An 18,781-nucleotide genomic window follows, 5' to 3' on the forward strand; every position below is an offset into this window, starting at 1 on the left:
TAAACTTTAGGAAGCAAAAATCGAAGCGGTGCCTTTCGTCCCTTCGTGTGTCGTTTTTTGGTGTATTTTTTAGACAGGAAACGCGAGCTGGGAATCGAGCGCTGCTGAGAAACAGCTGCAGGAAAAGCAAAAGCAGCACCCAGGTTTTTGGGTTTTTTTCCCCAGCAGGGAATTCTCCGGGGGCTCCAGGTGAGAATCCCCCTGCCTGCCTGCGGGAAGGCTCTGGGCAGCCCTGGGTTTGGTAGGAAAAGACGCCCTTGACTTGTCCTGACAGGACCTGTGGTTCATGGAGACAGGAATGTGATTTTCCTGAGGTTTTTCTGGTGCGTGTTTGCTGTCTGAGTAACTGACAGACGGCTCCCGAGGCCTGAAACCTAATGCTGGTGATGTCTAGAAAAACTCTTCTTGCAGATTAAGAAAAAAAAAACCCCCACAAAGCTCCAGCCTGGTTTTTGACTGGCTTTAGAACAGGTTGTATAGTTTCCCCAGTATTAAAAAGTTACATTCCGAGTAGGATGTAACAGAAACAAACAGGTTTGGTAAGTAAATACAACAACTCTGATCATGCTGTCAAGTTTTCCTCTCTTCTCAGTAACTGTTCACTGCAGGCAAATTAGGTTAAGAGGTGTAAGAGGTTGTAAATTTCTGTATATTTCAGGTTTGTGAAGACAAATGGATGTATAAAAGAAGAGACAATAAATATCTCATTTCCTGGAGAAGTAGGAAGAGTCTGTGACTATGGCCCTGCAGACAGAGTAAGCAGCTCCTGACCCGTGATAAAGTGGAGAGGTAAAGTACTGGGGACCCGAGAAGCCAGGTGCAATGGATTTTGCCCTTTTCTCACTCAAACGTAGGGTGAGGGAGTAAAAATCCTTTATTTTCAACATATGACCCTGAAGGGTGATTTCTTTAGGGGCTAGAGGAGCTGTAAAGCCATTGCTGGGTGTGCCCCTTCCTCTTTCAGTCCTGTCCAGGTACCAGACTGTTAAAACTTTGTTCTGTAGAAGTCACACTGCACCAGAGTGGAAGTTTCCAGCTTTCTGGGGGTGAGGCTAAACACTGAGGGCTGCACTACAACATTCCAGCCTGGGTGCTCACAACCTTCTTCCCAAATCCTTTGTACAAGCAAATTGTGGTTGTACAAGCAGTTGGCTGGCAGCTACACCAACAAAAAGCATTTGGAAGAGGAGATTGAGATGTTGAGACCAGATCTGAGAGGAGCTCAGCTCCGAAGGGAGCCAGTGGACCAGGTGCTTTGGGGTAGCAAAAGAGCTTTCTGCTATCAAAAGCCATTTTTGAAAAATAGGAATTAACCTTGCTGTTTCAGGCTGGCAAGAGCCCAGTAGTTTGGGTGGTTTCAGTAGAAAGTGCCATTTTTGTTAGGGGTCATTGAGGTTTGAAGTTTAGCTGCTGTTTCTAACACGTGAGGTGGGAGTCTGGTTAATTTTTCCCTACATTTTTTAAAGATGTGAGCACACCTGCAAAGGTTGTTTACTTGGCAAAGTATTACTTAATAAAAATTATTCTCAGAGGCACAAAAAAACCCCCTGTGCTGAATAAATAGTTTGTGGGTGTGATAAACTCCTCACCTGCTACCCTGGGCATGAGCAGTGTCTCTGTGTTTCAGTTCAATTATTTATATAGCTTATATATTATGGCTTATATATTATAAATATAGTATTTTTAGTCATGCTACAAAGAGGGTGGAGGTGACATCCATGAGTTTTAGATGCCTGAATGATTATCTAATGCAACAACAGTTCATAGAATCATAGAATTGGCTGGGTTGGAAGGGACCTCAGAGATCATCAAGTCCAACCCTTGATCCACTACCGTTGCAGTTACCAGACCATGGCACTGAGTGCCACATCCAGTCTCTTTTTAAATATCTCCAGGGATGGAGAATCCACCACTTCCCTGGGCAGCCCATTCCAATGTCTGATCACCCTCTCGGTAAAGAAATTCTTTCTAATATCCAACCTAAACCTCCCCTGGCACAACTTAAGACCGTGCCCTCTTGTCTTGTTGAAAGTCGTCTGGCAAAAGAGACCAACCCCCCCCGGCTCCAACCTCCTTTCAGGGAGTTGGAGAGAGTGATGAGGTCTCCCCTGAGCCTCCTCTTCTCCAGGCTGAACAGCCCCAGCTCCCTCAGCCTCTCCTCATAGGGTCTGTGCTTGAGTCCCTTCACCAGCCTGGTTGCCCTCCTTTGGACCTGCTCCAGGACCTCGATATCCTTCCTGAACTGAGGGGCCCAGAACTGGACACAGGACTCAAGCTGTGGCCTCACCAGGGCTGAGTACAGGGGCAGAATCCCCTCCCTGGACCTGCTGGCCACGCTGTTCCTGATCCAGGCCAGGATGTCATTGGCCTTCTTGGCCACCTGGGCACACTGCTGGCTCATGTTCAGCTTCCTGTCAATCCAGACTCCCAGGTCCCTTTCTGCCACTCTGTGCCCAGCCTGGAGCTCCCCATGGGGTTGTTGTGGCCAAAGTGGAGGACCCGGCACTTGGCCGTGTTGAACCTCATCCCGTTGGAATCAGCCCAGCTCTCCAGTCTGTGGAGTTCCTTTAAAAGTTATTAGTGTGTTCCTGGGCTGGTATTTCACCATTTGAATAAACAATACCATCTACAAAAGCTTGAGTTGACTTTGACTGATGGAACCCACTAATGGCAGGTTTTAATTAGCTGTTACAGTGTCACAGCTGATGAGTTTGTCTTGAATGTAAAACCAAACCCGGTACCGACCGAGTGTTCCTGTCCTCCCGGTTCCATTGGCTCCAGTGCCCGGTGTGCCTGAAGGACAAATCCTGCCTGTCTGTCCTTCCAAAAGTTAAAAATCAGGATGGGAAATTCCTGCTATCAGTGAATATTCCCAATCCTTGCAGCCATCGCCAAGCTAAAGCGATCCCAACACCTCCTCTGCTTCCCGGAACATCTCCCTCCCTGCCATTCGGATCTCTCCTGCCAGCCGCTTTTCTTCTGCTTCTCCACCCTGAAGCCTGTGCTCCCGGTTCCTTAGACTTCTCCAGAATCCGCTCCTTGAACAGAAACACCCTTTTTTTTTCTTTTAATTTTATTTTCTCGAGTCGTGCCCACAGGGTCCTGCTCTGAGCCTGGAGCCGGGGCAGCTCCTGCTGTGCTGATTTGCCAGGTGGGCATTTTTTTTCCCGTGCACATATTTTGCGTTTAAACGCTGTTAGTAATTAGCAGCACTTCGGTTTGCTTTGGGAAGCCTTATTTTCGGGAAAACTCAACTATTAGCCGAGAAAACTCAAACTATTAGCCGGGAAAACCGCGCCAAGGCTGCGAGTGCCGGACACCGGCTCCTTGTGAATGCCGGGCAGCGCTTTATCCGCAGAGCACCAAAAAAGCCTTACCGGAAGGTGACTTCCCGCCCCGGCGGGTTCGGTGGTTCTGATGGGCTCTCCGCGGTTCCGGAGCTGCGCGGTTGGTTCTGTCGCGCATGCGCGGCGGTTCCGCGCTTCCCCCTTGGAGTTGTAGTCCCGGCTCGGCGCCGGGAGGGGGGGGGGGGGAGGGACGCTGCGCGCGTTCCGTTGCCATGGAGGCGCGCGGCAGGCCGTAAAGCGCGCGGCGCTTCCGGCGGAGCGCGGAGGGGAGGGTCCGGTACCGGAGCCTCGTGTGAGGGAGCGCCGAGGCCGCGGGTGCCCGCGCCGCCGCCCCCGGCCCCACGCCCCGCCCGCCCGGCGCCCACCGCCCCCAGGATGTTCAAGAAGTGAGTGAGTGGGGGGGACACCCACCCACCCACCCGGGCGGTGCTGGGGGGGAAGGGGGAGGGTATGAGGGTGAGGGAAAGGGGGGTCGGGACGGGCCCCTGCGTCCGTTCTGCCTCGGGGTTTGGCCCTGCCGGACCGGGTTCGGTGCTGAGGCCGCGGGAGCGGCGCGGCCGCGTGCTGCTGAGGGCGAGGGGGAGGCTGCGTTCCCCGCTAACCCCCCAGGCCCCCCCCCCCAGGCCTCCCCGGGCGGGATCATCCCGCGAACAGGCCGCCCCGCAGCCTCAGCTGGGCCCTGGGGCGCGGTGGCGTGGGCTGCGGGGCACTTGAGTGTTAAATAGAAAATAAAATAATAAAAAAAAAAAGCTAAAATGTGAGCTGAGTCATCACCTGGTCTGAACTTTGGGGTTGTACAAAGCGCTGTTCATAAGCCTGTGGTAAAGGTGAAGGGTTCTTAGGAATGCCTCTGAACAGGGCTGTAGGTGTGAATTATGCAGAATGAGGTGGGTGTCGTGTGCCGGGGTGTCTGTGGGGCCACAAACACCTTCATGGGTGGGAACAAAGTTCAGGGACAAAGCCAGGCAACCAGTGGGATCCCCTGCCTTCCCTGAGCTCCGTGTCCTCAGGGTCACACTTAAACCTTGTGATATTTGAAGGTTGGACAGATGTGGGTCTGCTAAGGTGTTATGGGGAATCTATAAACGTTTCTGAAGAGTGTTGCTGAGATATAGCATCTGTGGGGCAGCAAATTGTGCATTTCTGAACTACTTTCACTCTCTTGACAGATTTGATGAAAAGGAGAATGTATCAAACTGCATTCAGCTGAAGACTTCAGTTATTAAAGGTATTAAGAATCAACTGATAGACCAGTTCCCTGTTATTGAACCATGGCTAAACCAAATCATGCCAAAGAAAGATCCAGTCAAAATAGTAAGATGGTAAGTTTCTTTTTTTCTTACTCAGCCTGTGCTTCCAAAGTGAGGATTGTTTCCTTTATGTGCTTTTTTTTTTTGGTGTAATCATGAACTTAGTGTTTTTGGAAAACATTTAATGTCTTATAGATAACAGTGAATGTTATGGCTAAACCAGAAAGTTTGTCTGTGATCACAGGGTGGAAGGGGGGCACCTGAGGAAAACAAAAATGCTGCTTATCAGTGAGTGTGCAGAATGTTCAGGGACTTGCTGGGATCAGCCTGGTGTTGGAAGGAAGCATTCAGCTTCAGGGATATGGAAGTTCCAACTTGCTTGAATTGCATTTTTTATGATTTTGGGCATTTCTTGTATTAACTAGATTTAATTTTTTTTTTAATAGAAGGTGGTATATTTTTACTGATTCCTTCTTTATGTCTGCTCTTAGTGTGGCATTTAAAAGAACCCAAAGAAATGCATCTTAGGAACAGGTGAATGTTTGTAGATTTTTTTCCTTCCCCTTTCTGTTACAGGGGGAAGAAGTGTGCAGGAGTCCATTGTTGTTGAAGAAGCCATAAAAAAAATAATTTCTCCCTAGCTGTCTGTCTTAATTCTCAGATGCCAAGATAGACCAGACTGTGAAGCAAAATATTTCATTTAAACTCTAAAGGGCTTAAGTAGCTATTGGAATAATTTTTTTTCAATCTTGCAGCCATGAACATATAGAAATCCTCACTGTGAATGGGGAGTTGCTGTTCTTCAGACAAAGAGAAGGGATTTTTTACCCAACACTAAGGTTGCTTCATAAATGTAAGTTTCCTGAGGATAGTAGTGGTGGGGAGAGAGTGCTGAGTGTGTGATTCCACAGGATTTCTTCCTTTAGAACCAAATTAAAAAAAAGAACTTACTACTTAAATGTGTATCTATATTCCAGAATAGATCCTGGAGATAGATATACTCTATCTTCTCAACTGCCATTTATTGCTTTGCTATTTCAGATGCTTATATGGGTTGCTTTCCCCATAACTATTGTAGTGCTACGTGTTAAGCAAGCTGCAATTAGATTTCTGAGAATTAAATTGTGCAGAGCTCTGCAAAAAAATTCTTGAGAGGTTTGCCCAGGACAGAGATTGGAGTTGCTGTTTGGCCCTGTCTTTGTTCTTCCAAGTCTTCTTTCTAACCCTCTTTGCATCTTTCCAATACTTGTAAGTTCTTACTAGAGAAATGGTTTTTAATTGTGATTTAATAATGTAATGTATACTTGTCTCTTGTAAGACCTGATGCTGCATGCTTTTTACTTTTTACACTTAACTCTCTTGCATTATTTTTCTTGCTCTCCTCCTTGTTTTCTGCATGGTTGTGTTCCTCTGATTTGGGTGTCCCTAGCAGTGTTGTTCACTCAGATGTTTGAAATGCATCAGAAAAATGTGTGTACTTGAGGAATGGCTTGCAGAGCTGGCAGCCTTCCTGGATTTTGGCCATCTTGCCTTTGTTTTTTTTTTTTTTTTTTTTTTTTGTCCTGTTAACATTGAACTGTTTTGTTTTTCATGTAAGAATGAAATGTGTCATTTGAGGGATTTTCGACCCTTTGCTTTTGAGACCTGTGAGTCCATGGGCACTTGGGTGGTTGCTTTCACTGGGGGAACTTGTTCAGTTTTTTCCTTGATGTTTGGGTGTCTGAGCTAGCAGGAGGCATGGGCCTGGTGTTGGGTGACCCTTTGGATCAGGGAAAAAAAGATTTGCTCTGTCAGCTCAGCACTTGTGACACTGCAGCCCAGCAGGAGCTCTGCTCCTTGTTTCTTAACCTTCCTCCACACACAGAGCTCTCTGTGTATAATTGCTCCCTCTAAACTGACTTAACAATGAATTATTCATGTTGTCATCTTTCTGTATTTATTGTAATCCTCTATCTTTCCACTCCTAGACCCCTTTATTCTACCACACCAGCAGGTTGATAAAGGAGCCATTAAATTTGTACTAAGTGGAGCTAATATAATGTGCCCTGGCCTGACGTCTCCTGGAGCAAAACTGTACCCTGCTGCTGTTGATACTGTTGTTGTATCCTTCTGGGAATTGCTGCTTGCTGTGAGAGGAGTTAAACTTCTGGTTTTGTGTTTCCAGATGGTCATAATCTGAATTACTTTTGGTTTTATTGATGTTTCATGGAGTAACTATTATGAACAGAGCTGCAGAGGTTCAGGTGTCATTTGGCAAGGTTAAAATTATTCTGATTTTTATTTATTTAATTTTTTTTTTTTTTACATACAGTGATGTTCCCAACCATATAACTATTCCTGCTCTGCTTTTGGGTGGGGTACTGTCCCATTAATCTAACTAGTAAGTGGAGCTCCTTTCTGATTCTGTGCAGAACTGTAAAAACAGATGAAGTACAGTGTAATTTGTCCCCTGTCTCTTTAATCAATCTTGTATCTCCTTCAGTTATAGAAGAATTTGCTCCTCTTCCTAGGAAAATTGGAAAGGTGCTTGGAATTGGTTTTGCTGTAGTTGAGACTTGCTCTGTGTCTAAAGTTAAGCAGATATAAAATAATATAAAATAAGTATGCCAGTTCCCTCCTGCTAATGATGTTACTGAGGAGGGAACCCTGAGCCAATACAACATTAATAATTCCAAGCTGTGCTGCTGTTGCTATCAGGTGCTTTAGGAAAAGCTGGGCAGTTAGCATCACATGTTGCTGAGCTCTAAAAAGGACAAATCTGATTTCAGTATTTCTACTTTTTACATACGTGTCTCAGTTCTTCTGTACCATAGAATTTAAAATGGCCTCACAAACACTGCTTTGTTCCAGAAAGGGTGAGACTTACTGTTTCTCAGTTTGAGGCACAAAGGAAGAAGTGGAGTGCAGTGCAGCACTGAAGATTTTCTCTGTAATTTCTGTTCCAAGCAGATAAATCCTTTCTTTGTTCTAAACTCTGGGATTCAAGTGTTAAATGCAGTGCATTGTTTTGCTTATTTTTAAGAGCCAGAGTTTCAGAATTACTGAAAGGCTAAAAGTTCAACATGAGATTTTGACTTTTTTGGAAAGCTGTTTTCTAATATTGCTTTTAATTTTCTGAAATAGTTTATAAAAAAATGTTTTCCTTAGCAGTAACTTGTAGGCAATAATGGCAGAGGGCAAGCAGCACGCGTTGTGTGTGGGAGTAATGAAGATGTCAGCTGAGGACATGTAAGTGTTGTAAAAATTGAAATATAACCTGTCCCATGTTATTCCTATGTTAGTTTGGAATATAAGTACCATGATCAAGCTTACTCCATTCCTGTTACAGTTTAGTTTACCCAAGCACAGTGCTTTTTAAGAGTTCATTTTGCTGATTAATACTGAGGGGAGGAAGAGGAAGGCAGGGATACCTTCCTTACTTGTTTACCAAATAGAATCAAAATAGGTCATTTCCTGTGAATATGGATTTTAAGATGTACAACGTTAATGCTATGGCTGAATGTATTTCTTGCTCTTTGACCATACTTAAAGATCTTGCTGAGCTAAGAAATACTTGTACAGAGTACTTACTACCTGGGCTGGCCAAGAGCTGTAATTTGGATTTGAGGTGGTTGAAAACATTGAAGTGATTTTTGTTTGCAGGGATAGCATAGAATAAAGTCCAGCTGGTTCTTGGCTGACCAGTTGGGCTTTCCTGTGTGGAAAAGGAGGAGGTGCTGCTTTGTACCCACATGCAGCATTCCTGCTAGATGTGCTTAGCTGAGCTTCTTGTGTAGAAGCCTGTTCAGGGAATAAACATCAGCTGAAAACTCTTTTGAAAAGAGAAAATGCAAATGCATGCTGGTTGTTCTTAGCATTCAGTGCTGAACTGTAAGTAGCTAAACCACTTTGGCACTTGAAGTTTTTCAAGGTCTTGCAGTAGGATGCAAGATGCACCCAGCAGGTTTGGGCTGTCTTGGTTCCAGCCCTGTCTGGCACTTGTGTGGGCAAGGAAGCTGATTTTGGTGAAAACCACTCACTCTTGGGATAGTTCTCAGCAGGATCACCTTCTGTACTGGGTTGCTCTGTGATCCTAAGGTGAGAGGTGGGAATGCTACAGAGTGGGACTGCAGCAAGCTGGGTTTGCCCTGGCTGTAGCTGCTGAGGAATTGTATTCCTCAGGATTCTTTGAAGTGCTTTCAAAAGGCTCAGAGAGCAGGTGGAGAGCTGCTTCTGTCCCAGTCCCTCTGCAGTGACCTGCTGTGATCACTGCAAACCAAGATAATCCTAACTTCTGCAATTTTGGAGCTGGGTATCCTGTTCTTGTGAGAAGCAACATGAACCAGAGAGGAAAATGAAACACAAGTGATCCATGCAGACTGTTCACACGATGTTTTGTGATGTATTGTATAAAACAAATTTGTGAAACAGCTTTGTTTCAGTCACGTGGTGTGATTGTGGTACATGTCTGTTGATGCAATTCACATAGCAGGATTTTCCTTCTTTTGGGCAAGTTGTATAAGTAATGGAACACTAAATATAAAGACAATAAATTATATTCTCCAGGGGAGATTTGCTTGTCTATTGTGACAAAACTTACTCTGTGGAATAACATGCTGGAAAAAAGCTGAACACAAATCCAATGCAGCTGCACAAAACAACCCTTTAAAAAAGATTATGTGGCTCAAAAGATACAGCAGGACAGTATGTCTAACACACTGCAGGTCACTGGCATGTAAATTTAGCATTTAGAATTCTTTATTGAGTGGGTAGATGCCTTGCAGTGAGCAGCAAAGCACTCACCTGCATTTCACTGTGTCATTGGTGCACTTGAATTCCACATTCCAGCCACGTTACACCAACTCCTGGGCTAGGAGTGGGAGAGTCACAACTGCAGTGCTGCTTTGAGAGGGAAACACTAAAATTAGGAAAAGTAGCAGAAGTGTTGTCTGAAGAACTGCCTCCCACTAAACGTTGTGGAAGGCTGTTGGCAAAATGTGGAAGGCAAATATTGTCACCATTCAGCAACGTGTAATAAGAAATGTTTCCTGTGCACCTGCTGTCGATGATGACTCTGTGTGATAGCATCTCCCCTTCCAGCTGACAGCTACTGTGGTCTCTACTTTAAATATTGTATTTTGCTCTGCTCTAATATTTAACCCAGCTAATACTTCTGCACCTTTTGCCTCCTGCAGTGAGAAGGTCAACAAAGGGATTGGTATTGAAAATATCCACTATTTAAATGATGGCCTTTGGCATATGAAGACATACAAGTGAAACACAAGGAACCGTGTTACTCCAAAGGAATGCACTTAGATTAAATGTGGACTGCTTTGTAATTCCTTGTTTTTAATGTGACTGAATGTACAAATTATTTTGTTCTGTGGCTACGCTAAATAAACCAAGTGAATGCGAAAGTACTGGTAGGCTACAATAGTTTTCTAGATTTCTTTTTGTTACAGCTCTTTTGTTTTGTCTTAAACCCAAGTCTTCAGTGACTGAAGATGTCTGATGGAAAGATCCTGCATTGACTGGGAGTAGACTATTTCAAACAAAAAGGAGGAAAAAGCCAAGAAATGTTTACATTTTTATGCTCTTCTAAAAGGGCAATATAAAGTGTATGTGAAATATAATTAATACGGTTTATAAAGCCTCTGAAACATTTCAGATTTTTTTCTTCTGGTTAACATCATCTTAGTCTACCTGTTTCTTGAATGTGGAGAAATCAGGTTTTTTGACATTTATTTTTTAACTTAATTTATTAACAGCATTAACTTCAGTATTTTACTTCAGGATTTTCTCTTTTTAATATGCATTTATCTGTATAGGATTTATGAACCTAAACTGGTATGTGGACTAGAGATTCTTTTATGCTATTTCATATCTGAAGAATATATATATACATGTTCAAGTTTCTACCTGCCAACACTGTTTGATATCACTCTCCTTATAGTGGAGTTTATAGTAATGGTTGGCATGCTCCAAATGGAGTGTGTGCCAGCCCAGTGCCTGATCCTCTACTCCCTGTTTGCTGCCTTACTTTAGGAGCAGAAATAAAATCACTGTTAAAGAAAGGCACGACAGCAAAACATGGTTATCTGTTTAGCCAGAAGCAACGTCCTGAGGTGGAACTTCAAAAGAGATCTTGGCTTGTGCACACTGCCACATGTATGTACACCTAGAGAATGGGTTAAAGAGCACTGTGTATTTGTCTGGATAATTCAACTCTGTTCAACAACTGCATACCCAAAGCTATGCCTATGGAAAACAGCCTGTGCCATGGAATCATTTAATAAACTATGGAAACTTTCAGATCCACCACTCCTAACTCGTGTCTCTGGAAGCATTTATTAATGTTGCAGGTCTGTTCTAGCACATTTTATAATGGCACGTTGTGATTTTATATGCAAGTGCCTTGTCTTGGTGCTGTTCTGCATGTTTGATTTCCCTGGTCTGGGACCTTTACAGCAGATAGTGGCAGAGGTCTCCATCCAATTCTGAAGTCAAGTTAAGACATGGGGGATGTAATATGTTACCTGATACATGCTAATTCAAACTTTCTCTTATTAATTTATTTAAAATATATTTGAAAATGATGGGGTAAATTACAACTATTTATTAATGTAGGAAGACAAAGCTTAAGGTGATTGCAGTGGTGTTGGAGAAAAACACCCATTCAAACCTCAGAGCTTTCCCTTCAGGACTCCAGTGGATGTTCTTATACATCCTAAAGGCTGCTGTGTATGTACTGACCTCATGTTAGTGCTAAGGAGAATCAGTTTGTGCTTCAGTGGTTCTTTTTTTTGCATAAAATGAGTTAGTCTGGAGTTCTGTGACTTGCTTTTTTCCCCTTCCATCTTGTTTACTCCTGTTGTGTTCCAGTACCTCTCAAATGGGTGATGAATGAGATTTATTCTGGTTTGAATTAGTAACTCCCAGTCTTCTGCCTTGACTTGCACCATGACTGCTGCTGTTGCAGTGGGGTTAGAATTGTTTTTAGTACCAAAAACGCCACTGAAATAAAAAAACTTTTTTTTTTTTTTGTCTGGCTTTGTCATGTTCCTAACTGTGGATCTAACCTCTGAAGAATTATTCTGTAAAGAAAATACCAGTTAAATCAGTCTAATTCATAAACAAGTGAAAAATACCAAGTTTATCCAGGTTTTGGCAGCTATCATGTGCATGTTTTGTTTTATCAGATGAGCTCAAAGTGGCTTGAGGGATGAGAAGGTGGAAAAGGTGAGACAAGGCACAACTTTTGAAACAGAAGTGAAACTGAGCAGGCATCTTACAGCTCCTGTCAAAAGGAGCTGATGCTTAAACCAAAAAAGATGTGGGGATTCTCAGCTCTGAAGCAGCAGGATGAGGTGCTATAAAGGAAGGTGAGAGAACATACCATGTTCTCAGGTCCCTGATGGACACTGGAGTCCCCCTGAGGGCTGTGATGGTGCCTCCCTCCAGTCTTTAAAAAAAACATTGTCAGGTCAGTGAGTTCTAAATGGAGGAAGCATCAAAGTCCATTATTCCCAGTTGCTGTGAGTCCAACAGAGTGTGACCTGGTACAAAACTGATGGTAAAACACCACATACCTTCCCCAAACCAAAAAGCAACAAAATAAAAAAACATGACACAAGTACTGGGGAATGCTGCAGATTGCTTTGCTGTACAGACATTCTTTGCATAATATTCAGAGAAAGGTTGGCAGTGCAAGCAAGTGCACTCTTCCTGCATCTTGCTGCTAAAAATACCTGTAAATCCATCTACACCACATAGGGACTGACAGGTAACCAACTTCTTCCATATAAATGCTATTGGCACCACTTGCAGGAAGGAAAATCGTACAGAACCTTTGTGTTAATACACTTAGATACGAAGTGAAGCTTTAAATGAGAATTACTCTTGTGCTGACAGGGCATGTGACCATCTGAATAGTTATTCAAATACAGTTATCCATTTCCTGGGCTTAGAAATGGCAGTGACATTATAAGTGACCTTTGGCCTATGCTGCAACTTCTCCACATCTTTTGTTTTTTTTTTTTTCAGGTTGCTTCCTGCAAATTGCTTCCTGGGTGAGGAGGCTCCACCTGACACAACAGCTGCTGCATGAACAGCACAGCTCCAGCTGGTCTGTAATTCAGTGTGAAGGAAATGGACAGCAAAGGAAGCTAACTTGAAGCTGTTTTATTGGTGGTGCTTAGAAAGATATAAAGACATTCTAGAAATGCCTGGAGGAATTGAAAGAATCAAAATCTTGCAAAAATATATTTGTAACAATAGACTAAAGTTCATTTGGGTTTTCATTAATAATAAATATTTACACATAACCCCCCCATATAAACTTTGTTTCCCTTTATCATAAACATTAGCAACTCCTTTTTCACTTCATTCCAGCACTGTCAAAAGCCAGAAGCATTTCTGTATAAAAGATTTAGAAAATAATTCTCCTTCCACTTTTAAAATGAGACCTTTAGCAAACCTCAATGTGCAAACCAAACAAAAAAAAATAATAATAAAAAAAATCAATTGTACACCATTAACACCAGGTATGAAAAGCCAGTCTGTCAGTGCAACTGTGTGACGCAGAGAGCACTGACTCCGTGGTTCCAGGTCCCCCCTGCAGGGCTGTCAGTCGTTGTCAGAGCCTTCAGGGGGCAGGAAGACGAGAGCATCGTTGTAGGAGTGGCCGTAGGGCCTCAGCCTGTAAACACCAAACATCATGACGTGCATGTGGTTGGGGGCCAGCCCGCTGAAGGTGATGGCCATGTCCGAGCAGCAGCCATCCACCACCTCCTGAGGGTGAGTGGACATGGCTTCTTTGATGAGAGCATTGACTGATTTAGTATTAAAGACATCTTTTCCTTCTGAATCTTCAGCGTTTTCAGCAAATGCTCCCGTGTACTTCAGGCAGATTGCCAGCTGCTTGTCCTCTGCAAGTTTCCAAATCATTCCTCCCTGCTCCGGGCACTTGTCGGTGTCTTCAAAAACACGGGAGAGTCGTCTGAGTGATTCAATGCTCAGGACAATTCCTCCCTCACCAACTACATACTCAAGGTCACCAGATTTCACAGTGTGGCCTAAATAAAAAGGCTGAGAGGGGTCTTTTTGCAGTAAGAAATACTTGAGATTTTCAATGATGGCAAACGTTGTTGGATACGCCAGGAAGAACCAGTTGAATTCATCTTTATACTGTTCATAAGTTATCTTGTAAGCTTTTCTCATCATCACCCACATATCGTTTGTGTTGAGGGCTACAGAATCAAACACTTTGACTTTTTCAGAGCTGTAAAATTCTGCCTTGTCACAGTGTTTGCTCCACGTCTCTTTCACTGCAGCCCAGTGCCCCAGGTCTTTGGGTTTCACGAGGATGATACAATAAACCCGGATACTTCTGCTCAGTTCCAAGCGTTCAGCTTCTGAAAAGTTTAAGACATCTTCTTTCTTGGGAGCCTGGATGTGATGGTGCTCGTGGTGATGTGACTTAGTCCCGTGGCCCACCCTAATGTGTCCCAGTAGTGTCACCAACATGCAGAACGCTCCTCCGAGCACCACACCCTTGATGAAAGAGCTGCCTTCAGAAATCATTTTTCCTAGAAAGGAGACATGCTGTGAGAACTTACTGGCAAAGGTTTACTACTGTAGATTCCCCAAAAATGGACAGTGCAGCTGGTGAAGGATCTAGAGCACAACTCTTAGGAGGAGCAGCTGAGGGCACAGGGGTGGTCAGCCTGGAGAAGAGGGGACTGAGGGGAGACCTGAAAAGAAGGCTGCAGTGAGGGGGGTGTCAGTTTCTGCTCCCACATAACAAGCTACAGGACAAGAGGAAATGGCCTCAAGCTGGGGACACATTGGTGGTGGAGTCACCATCCCCAGAGACATTTAAAAGCTGTGCTGGGGTGGTGCTGACTGAGACACCGTTTAGTGGTGGCCTTGGCAGTGCTGGGCCTGATGGACCTGATGATCTTCAAGCTCTTTCCAGCCAGAATGATTCTGACTCCAGTTTTAACACATTTCCCGGTGTCTACACCCAGCTGCAGTTCCCTGGCCCTACACAGGACACTGTTGGATGGAGGTTACCGGCTCCCTCTCGTTACCGCTAACGCTGCTCAGACCCCGCTACCCCGGCTCCGTTCCACCGCAGGGCCCCCGCCCCGGCTCTGCTCCGCCCCGGCCCCGCAGCCCCCAACCCGCAGCCCCCCATGCACCGCGGCCCCGCCACGCTCCGGGACCTTGCCCGTGATCCCCGCTGAGGCGGCCCGGCCCGGCCCGGTCCCCAGGACACGCGGGGCACAAGGGAAGCCCCACAACCGTTGGACCGTGACCCGCACCCAGCATCACCTCAGGGCCCGCTCCCGCTTCCCTTTCCCTGTGCGATCCCGCTGTCAGAACCCGCCCGCCGCTTACCGGTACCGCCAGTACCGCCTCGCACCAGAACCCGCGCACACCCGCTCTGCCAGCCCCGGCCCTGGCCCTGCCCCGCCGGAAGCACCACGACCCCGGCCCTTCTAGGCACCGCCCGCTCGATGATGCGGATGCGCCCCCTGCCGGCGCGGACGCCGTATGGCGGGGATGCCGCCCCTCACCGCACCGGGCGGCACCGCGAGTCCCGCCGCCCGCACTGCCCTCACCGACCCCCGCACTGCCCTCACCGACCCCCGCACTGCCCCCCCCACCCCGCACTGCCCTCACCCCCACCCCGCACTGCCCTCACCCACCCCGCAATGCCCCCACCCACCCCGCTCTGCTCACACCCACCCTGCACTGCCCTCACCCACTCCGCACTGCCCTCACCCACCCCGCACTGTTCACACCCACCCCGCACTGTTAACACCCACCCCGCAATGCCCCCACCCACCCCGCTCTGCTCACACCCACCCTGCACTGCCCTCACCCACTCCGCACTGCCCTCACCCACACCGCTCTTTTCACACCCACCCCGCACTGTTCACACCCACCCCGCACTGTTCACACCCACCCCGCAATGCCCCCACCCACCCCGCTCTGCTCACACCCACGCTGCACTGCCCTCACCCACCCCGCACTCCCCTCACTCACCCCGCACTGCCCTCACCCACCCCTCACTGCCCTCACCCACCCCGCACTGCCCTCACCCACCCCGCACTGCCCTCACCCACCCCGCACTGCCCTCACCCACCCCGCACTCCCCTCACTCACCCCGCACTGCCCTCACCCACCCCTCACTGCCCTCACCCACCCCGCACTGCCCTCACCCACCCCGCACTGCCCTCACCCACCCCTCACTGCCCTCACCCACCCCGCACTCCCCTCACTCACCCCGCACTGCCCTCACCCACCCCGCACTGCCCTCACCCACCCTGCACTGCCCTCACCCACCCCGCACTGCCCTCACCCACCCCGCACTGCCCTTACCCACCCCGCACTGCCCTCACCGACCCCCGCCCCGCCACAGCCTCCCTCAGCGCTTCATCTTCCCGGCGCTGCCCCTCACCGCGGGTGGGGGGTCCCCTCGAGGCGGGAGGGCTCCGGGGGGGCTCCTGCCGTGAGGCGGGTGAGGGGCAGGAGCCTCGCAAGGCCCGGGCCGCCTCCGGCTCCCGGTGCGGCGGTTTCCCGGAGCAGCGGGGGCTCAGGCGGACACCGCAGGGGGGCTGCCGCCTGACGGGGAACGGCTGCTCCCGGCTGCTTAACCCCGGCAGAGCCCCCGGGACAGCCCGGAGCTGTGTGGGTTCTGCCGGATGGAGCTGAGGGGAAGGGATGGCTGCAGGGGGCTGCCCGGCCCCGCTCCGCTGCTGCCCCGACGCGTACCGGGCTGGGTAGCTCCCGGTTGAGTGTATTGATCTCCGTTTCCTTCTTTGCGAACGAATTTAGGCGATTAGCCAGGAAAGCAGTTTACGCTTCTGGCACAAACTCGCTGCTTTTAAATCAGAAGGTGTAAGAATGGGATGGCAAAGGAAATTGGCCTTAAATCTTGTCCAGAATCAAACTGACTGACGGCAAAAGAATCGTGGAAAGTTGGGGTTGGAAGGGACCTTGAAAGATTGAGTCCAACCCCACCTGGCAAAGCAGGGTCACCTCCAGCAGGTCCCACAGGAACACATCCAGGTGAGCTTTCCATATCTCCAGGGAAGGAGATTCCACACCCTCCCTGGGCAGCCTGTGCCAGGGCCCTGTCACCCTCACAGTGAAAAAATTCTTCCTAATATTTATACAGATCCACCTGTGCTCCAGTTTATAACCACTGCCCCTTGTCCTATTGTTAATTATCCCTGAGAAGAGCTTTATTCTGTCCTCCTGGCACTCGCCCCTTAAATATTTATCAATATTGATGAGGTGACCCCTCATTCTCCTCCAAGCTGAAGAGACCCATCTCTCAGCCTCTCCTCACAACGGAGATGTTCCACTCCCTTCATCACCTCAGTTGCTCTGTGCCGGACTCTTTCAAGCAGTTCCCTGTCCTTTAACTGAGGGGTCCAGAACTGGACACAGTATTCCAGATGTGGCCTCACCAGGGCAGAGTAGAGGGGAGGAGAAACTCTCCTGACCTACTCACACCCCTTCTGATGCCCCCCAGGATGCCACTGGCCATCTTGGCCACAAGGACACGTTGTTGGCTCATGGTCATCCTTCCAGCCACCAGCACCCCCAGGTCCCTTACCCCTGTGCTGCTCTTCAACAGCTCAGTCCCCAGCCTATACTGGTACCTGGGGCTTTTCTTTCCCAGATGTGAGACTTTACACTTGGCCTTGTTGTAATACATTAAATTTCTCCCTGCCTGACTCTCCAGCCTGCCCAGGTCCCTCTGAATGGCAGCACAGCCTTCTGGGGTGTCAGCCACTCCACCCAATTTTGTGTCATCAGCAAACTTGCTAATAGTGCACTCTACTCCCTCATCCAGGCCATCAATAAATATATTGAATAGTACTGGTCCCAGTACTGACCCTTGAGGGACTCCACTAGACACAGACTTCCAACTGGACTCCATCCCATTGACTACAACTCTCTGGATTCCATCCTTCCACTCCTGATCCACCTCACTGCCCAATCATCCACACTTCTTCAGTTTAGCTCCGACTGGCCACACTGCCCTGAATTCCCAAACCAATAGGATAAACTGTGCTGGAAGCATTGTACCTATCACTTGTTTTCCTTTCCCTTGGCAGGGTGTACAGCACGATCACATACATGCAAGATTAGCTAATATTTAAAGAGTATTTAAAGAGTATACATTTTCCTACTAACATAAATTTTTCATTCCTGTAGTGATGACTATTCCTGAGCTCCAGATGGAAAGAAGTATGTCTTTCTACACATCATTTCTCAAGAGACAGAGTATCACTGAACAATAGCTTGCTCCCTTGTTCTACCAGCTTCTTGGGGAAAAAAAAAAAGTTTTTGCCTGCTTTATTTCTTGATTAGCTGATAATAGTGTATTCTTAGGCCCACATAGTGGTTAGGATAAACTCCTATGTAGGTTTCTGCTATACTGTTAGCTATGACCTGATTGGCTGAACTTAATGGGCTTTGTTTGAATCAATTTACAGCTGCTCTGAATTCTCTGCCATCTGGTTTGGTTCCCAGGATGCCTCAGTTGTCTGGGCTGTGGACATCAAAGCTTCGTGGTGTTACTTTCGGCAAAAAGATCTGTAAGAACATGGACTGCTTGGGAACCAGTGCCTGTGGTTCAGGTAAAAATGTTATAAACCAGTGGTTTTTGGTTGGATCAGTGTATGTCCAGAACGGCTCCGTTCTGTGGAACTAAACCCTAATTGCACACTGTGATAGAAAATGTTGTCACTTTTGGTGTTTGAGCAGTGCTGTTGCTTTACTAGGGGAACTTCACTCATCCTTCTTTTCCCACCTGGCTGCTTTTAATGTGTAATGGGTGGACACTGAGGTTGTTACCACTTATCAGAGATTGGAGGTCAGTTTAAAGTTTGTCCTATTTGCAGGATCAGTTGTGGCTTTCAGAACTTCAGCAGTTGGTTGCTCATGTACTTCAGAAAGATTGGGATGTGTTGCGACTCACTGCTTCTGGTGATGCTTCACCAAATTGTTTTCCTGCTTGACTTCAGTGAGGTTCTTCTGAAGGCTCTGACAGAATGACTAATGTAGCTACAGATCTTGTCTGTCAGTTTAATATATTTTCAACATTGCCTTTATCCAGCAGCAGATCAATGAAGAGAAAGTTTAAGCAGCATGTAAAGTGCACTATAATGCTGAAGAGACTTT

At 47.0% G+C, this 18,781-nt stretch overlaps 2 protein-coding genes across 3 annotated transcripts; one reads left to right on the top strand and one right to left on the bottom strand.

Moving 5' to 3' along the window:
- The first annotated feature begins 3,627 nt into the window (after positions 1-3,627).
- On the top strand, positions 3,628-10,900 carry MCTS1 (MCTS1 re-initiation and release factor). Its single transcript, XM_030449437.1, has 6 exons — positions 3,628-3,733; positions 4,517-4,669; positions 5,353-5,450; positions 6,565-6,698; positions 7,758-7,825; positions 9,772-10,900. The coding sequence occupies exons 1-6, from the start codon at positions 3,723-3,725 to the stop codon at positions 9,851-9,853; spliced, it is 546 nt and encodes a 181-aa protein (XP_030305297.1). The 5' UTR covers positions 3,628-3,722; the 3' UTR covers positions 9,854-10,900.
- A 1,760-nt stretch (positions 10,901-12,660) lies between these two features.
- Positions 12,661-16,060, bottom strand: C1GALT1C1 (C1GALT1 specific chaperone 1). Of its 2 annotated transcripts, none has more exons than XM_030449042.1 (2): positions 16,044-16,060; positions 12,661-14,163 (listed from the first exon to the last, which is right to left on the bottom strand). In XM_030449042.1, the coding sequence occupies exon 2, from the start codon at positions 14,156-14,158 to the stop codon at positions 13,202-13,204; it is 957 nt and encodes a 318-aa protein (XP_030304902.1). In that variant the 5' UTR covers positions 14,159-14,163; positions 16,044-16,060; the 3' UTR covers positions 12,661-13,201. The 2 variants fall into 2 exon arrangements, with proteins under 2 accessions (XP_030304902.1, XP_030304901.1); XM_030449041.1 differs by lacking the exon at positions 16,044-16,060 and adding an exon at positions 14,978-15,072 and having other exon boundaries at positions 12,662-14,163.
- Positions 16,061-18,781: the final 2,721 nt, after the last annotated feature.

The sequence above is a fragment of the Calypte anna genome, chromosome 4 (assembly GCF_003957555.1).
Source record: "Calypte anna isolate BGI_N300 chromosome 4, bCalAnn1_v1.p, whole genome shotgun sequence".
NCBI classification, from domain to species: domain Eukaryota; kingdom Metazoa; phylum Chordata; class Aves; order Apodiformes; family Trochilidae; genus Calypte; species Calypte anna.

What these genes read in the sequence shown, in the direction of transcription:
- MCTS1 (XM_030449437.1), top strand. An exon ending in CCAGTCAAAATAGTAAGATG is followed by an intron (nt 4,670 to 5,352) that starts GTAAGTTTCTTT and finishes TCAATCTTGCAG; the next exon opens with CCATGAACATATAGAAATCC. An exon ending in AAGATGTCAGCTGAGGACAT is followed by an intron (nt 7,826 to 9,771) that starts GTAAGTGTTGTA and finishes TGCCTCCTGCAG; the next exon opens with TGAGAAGGTCAACAAAGGGA.
- C1GALT1C1 (XM_030449042.1), bottom strand. Translation starts at nt 14,158, where the DNA reads ATGATTTCTGAAGGCAGCTCTTTCATCAAGGGTGTGGTGCTCGGAGGA.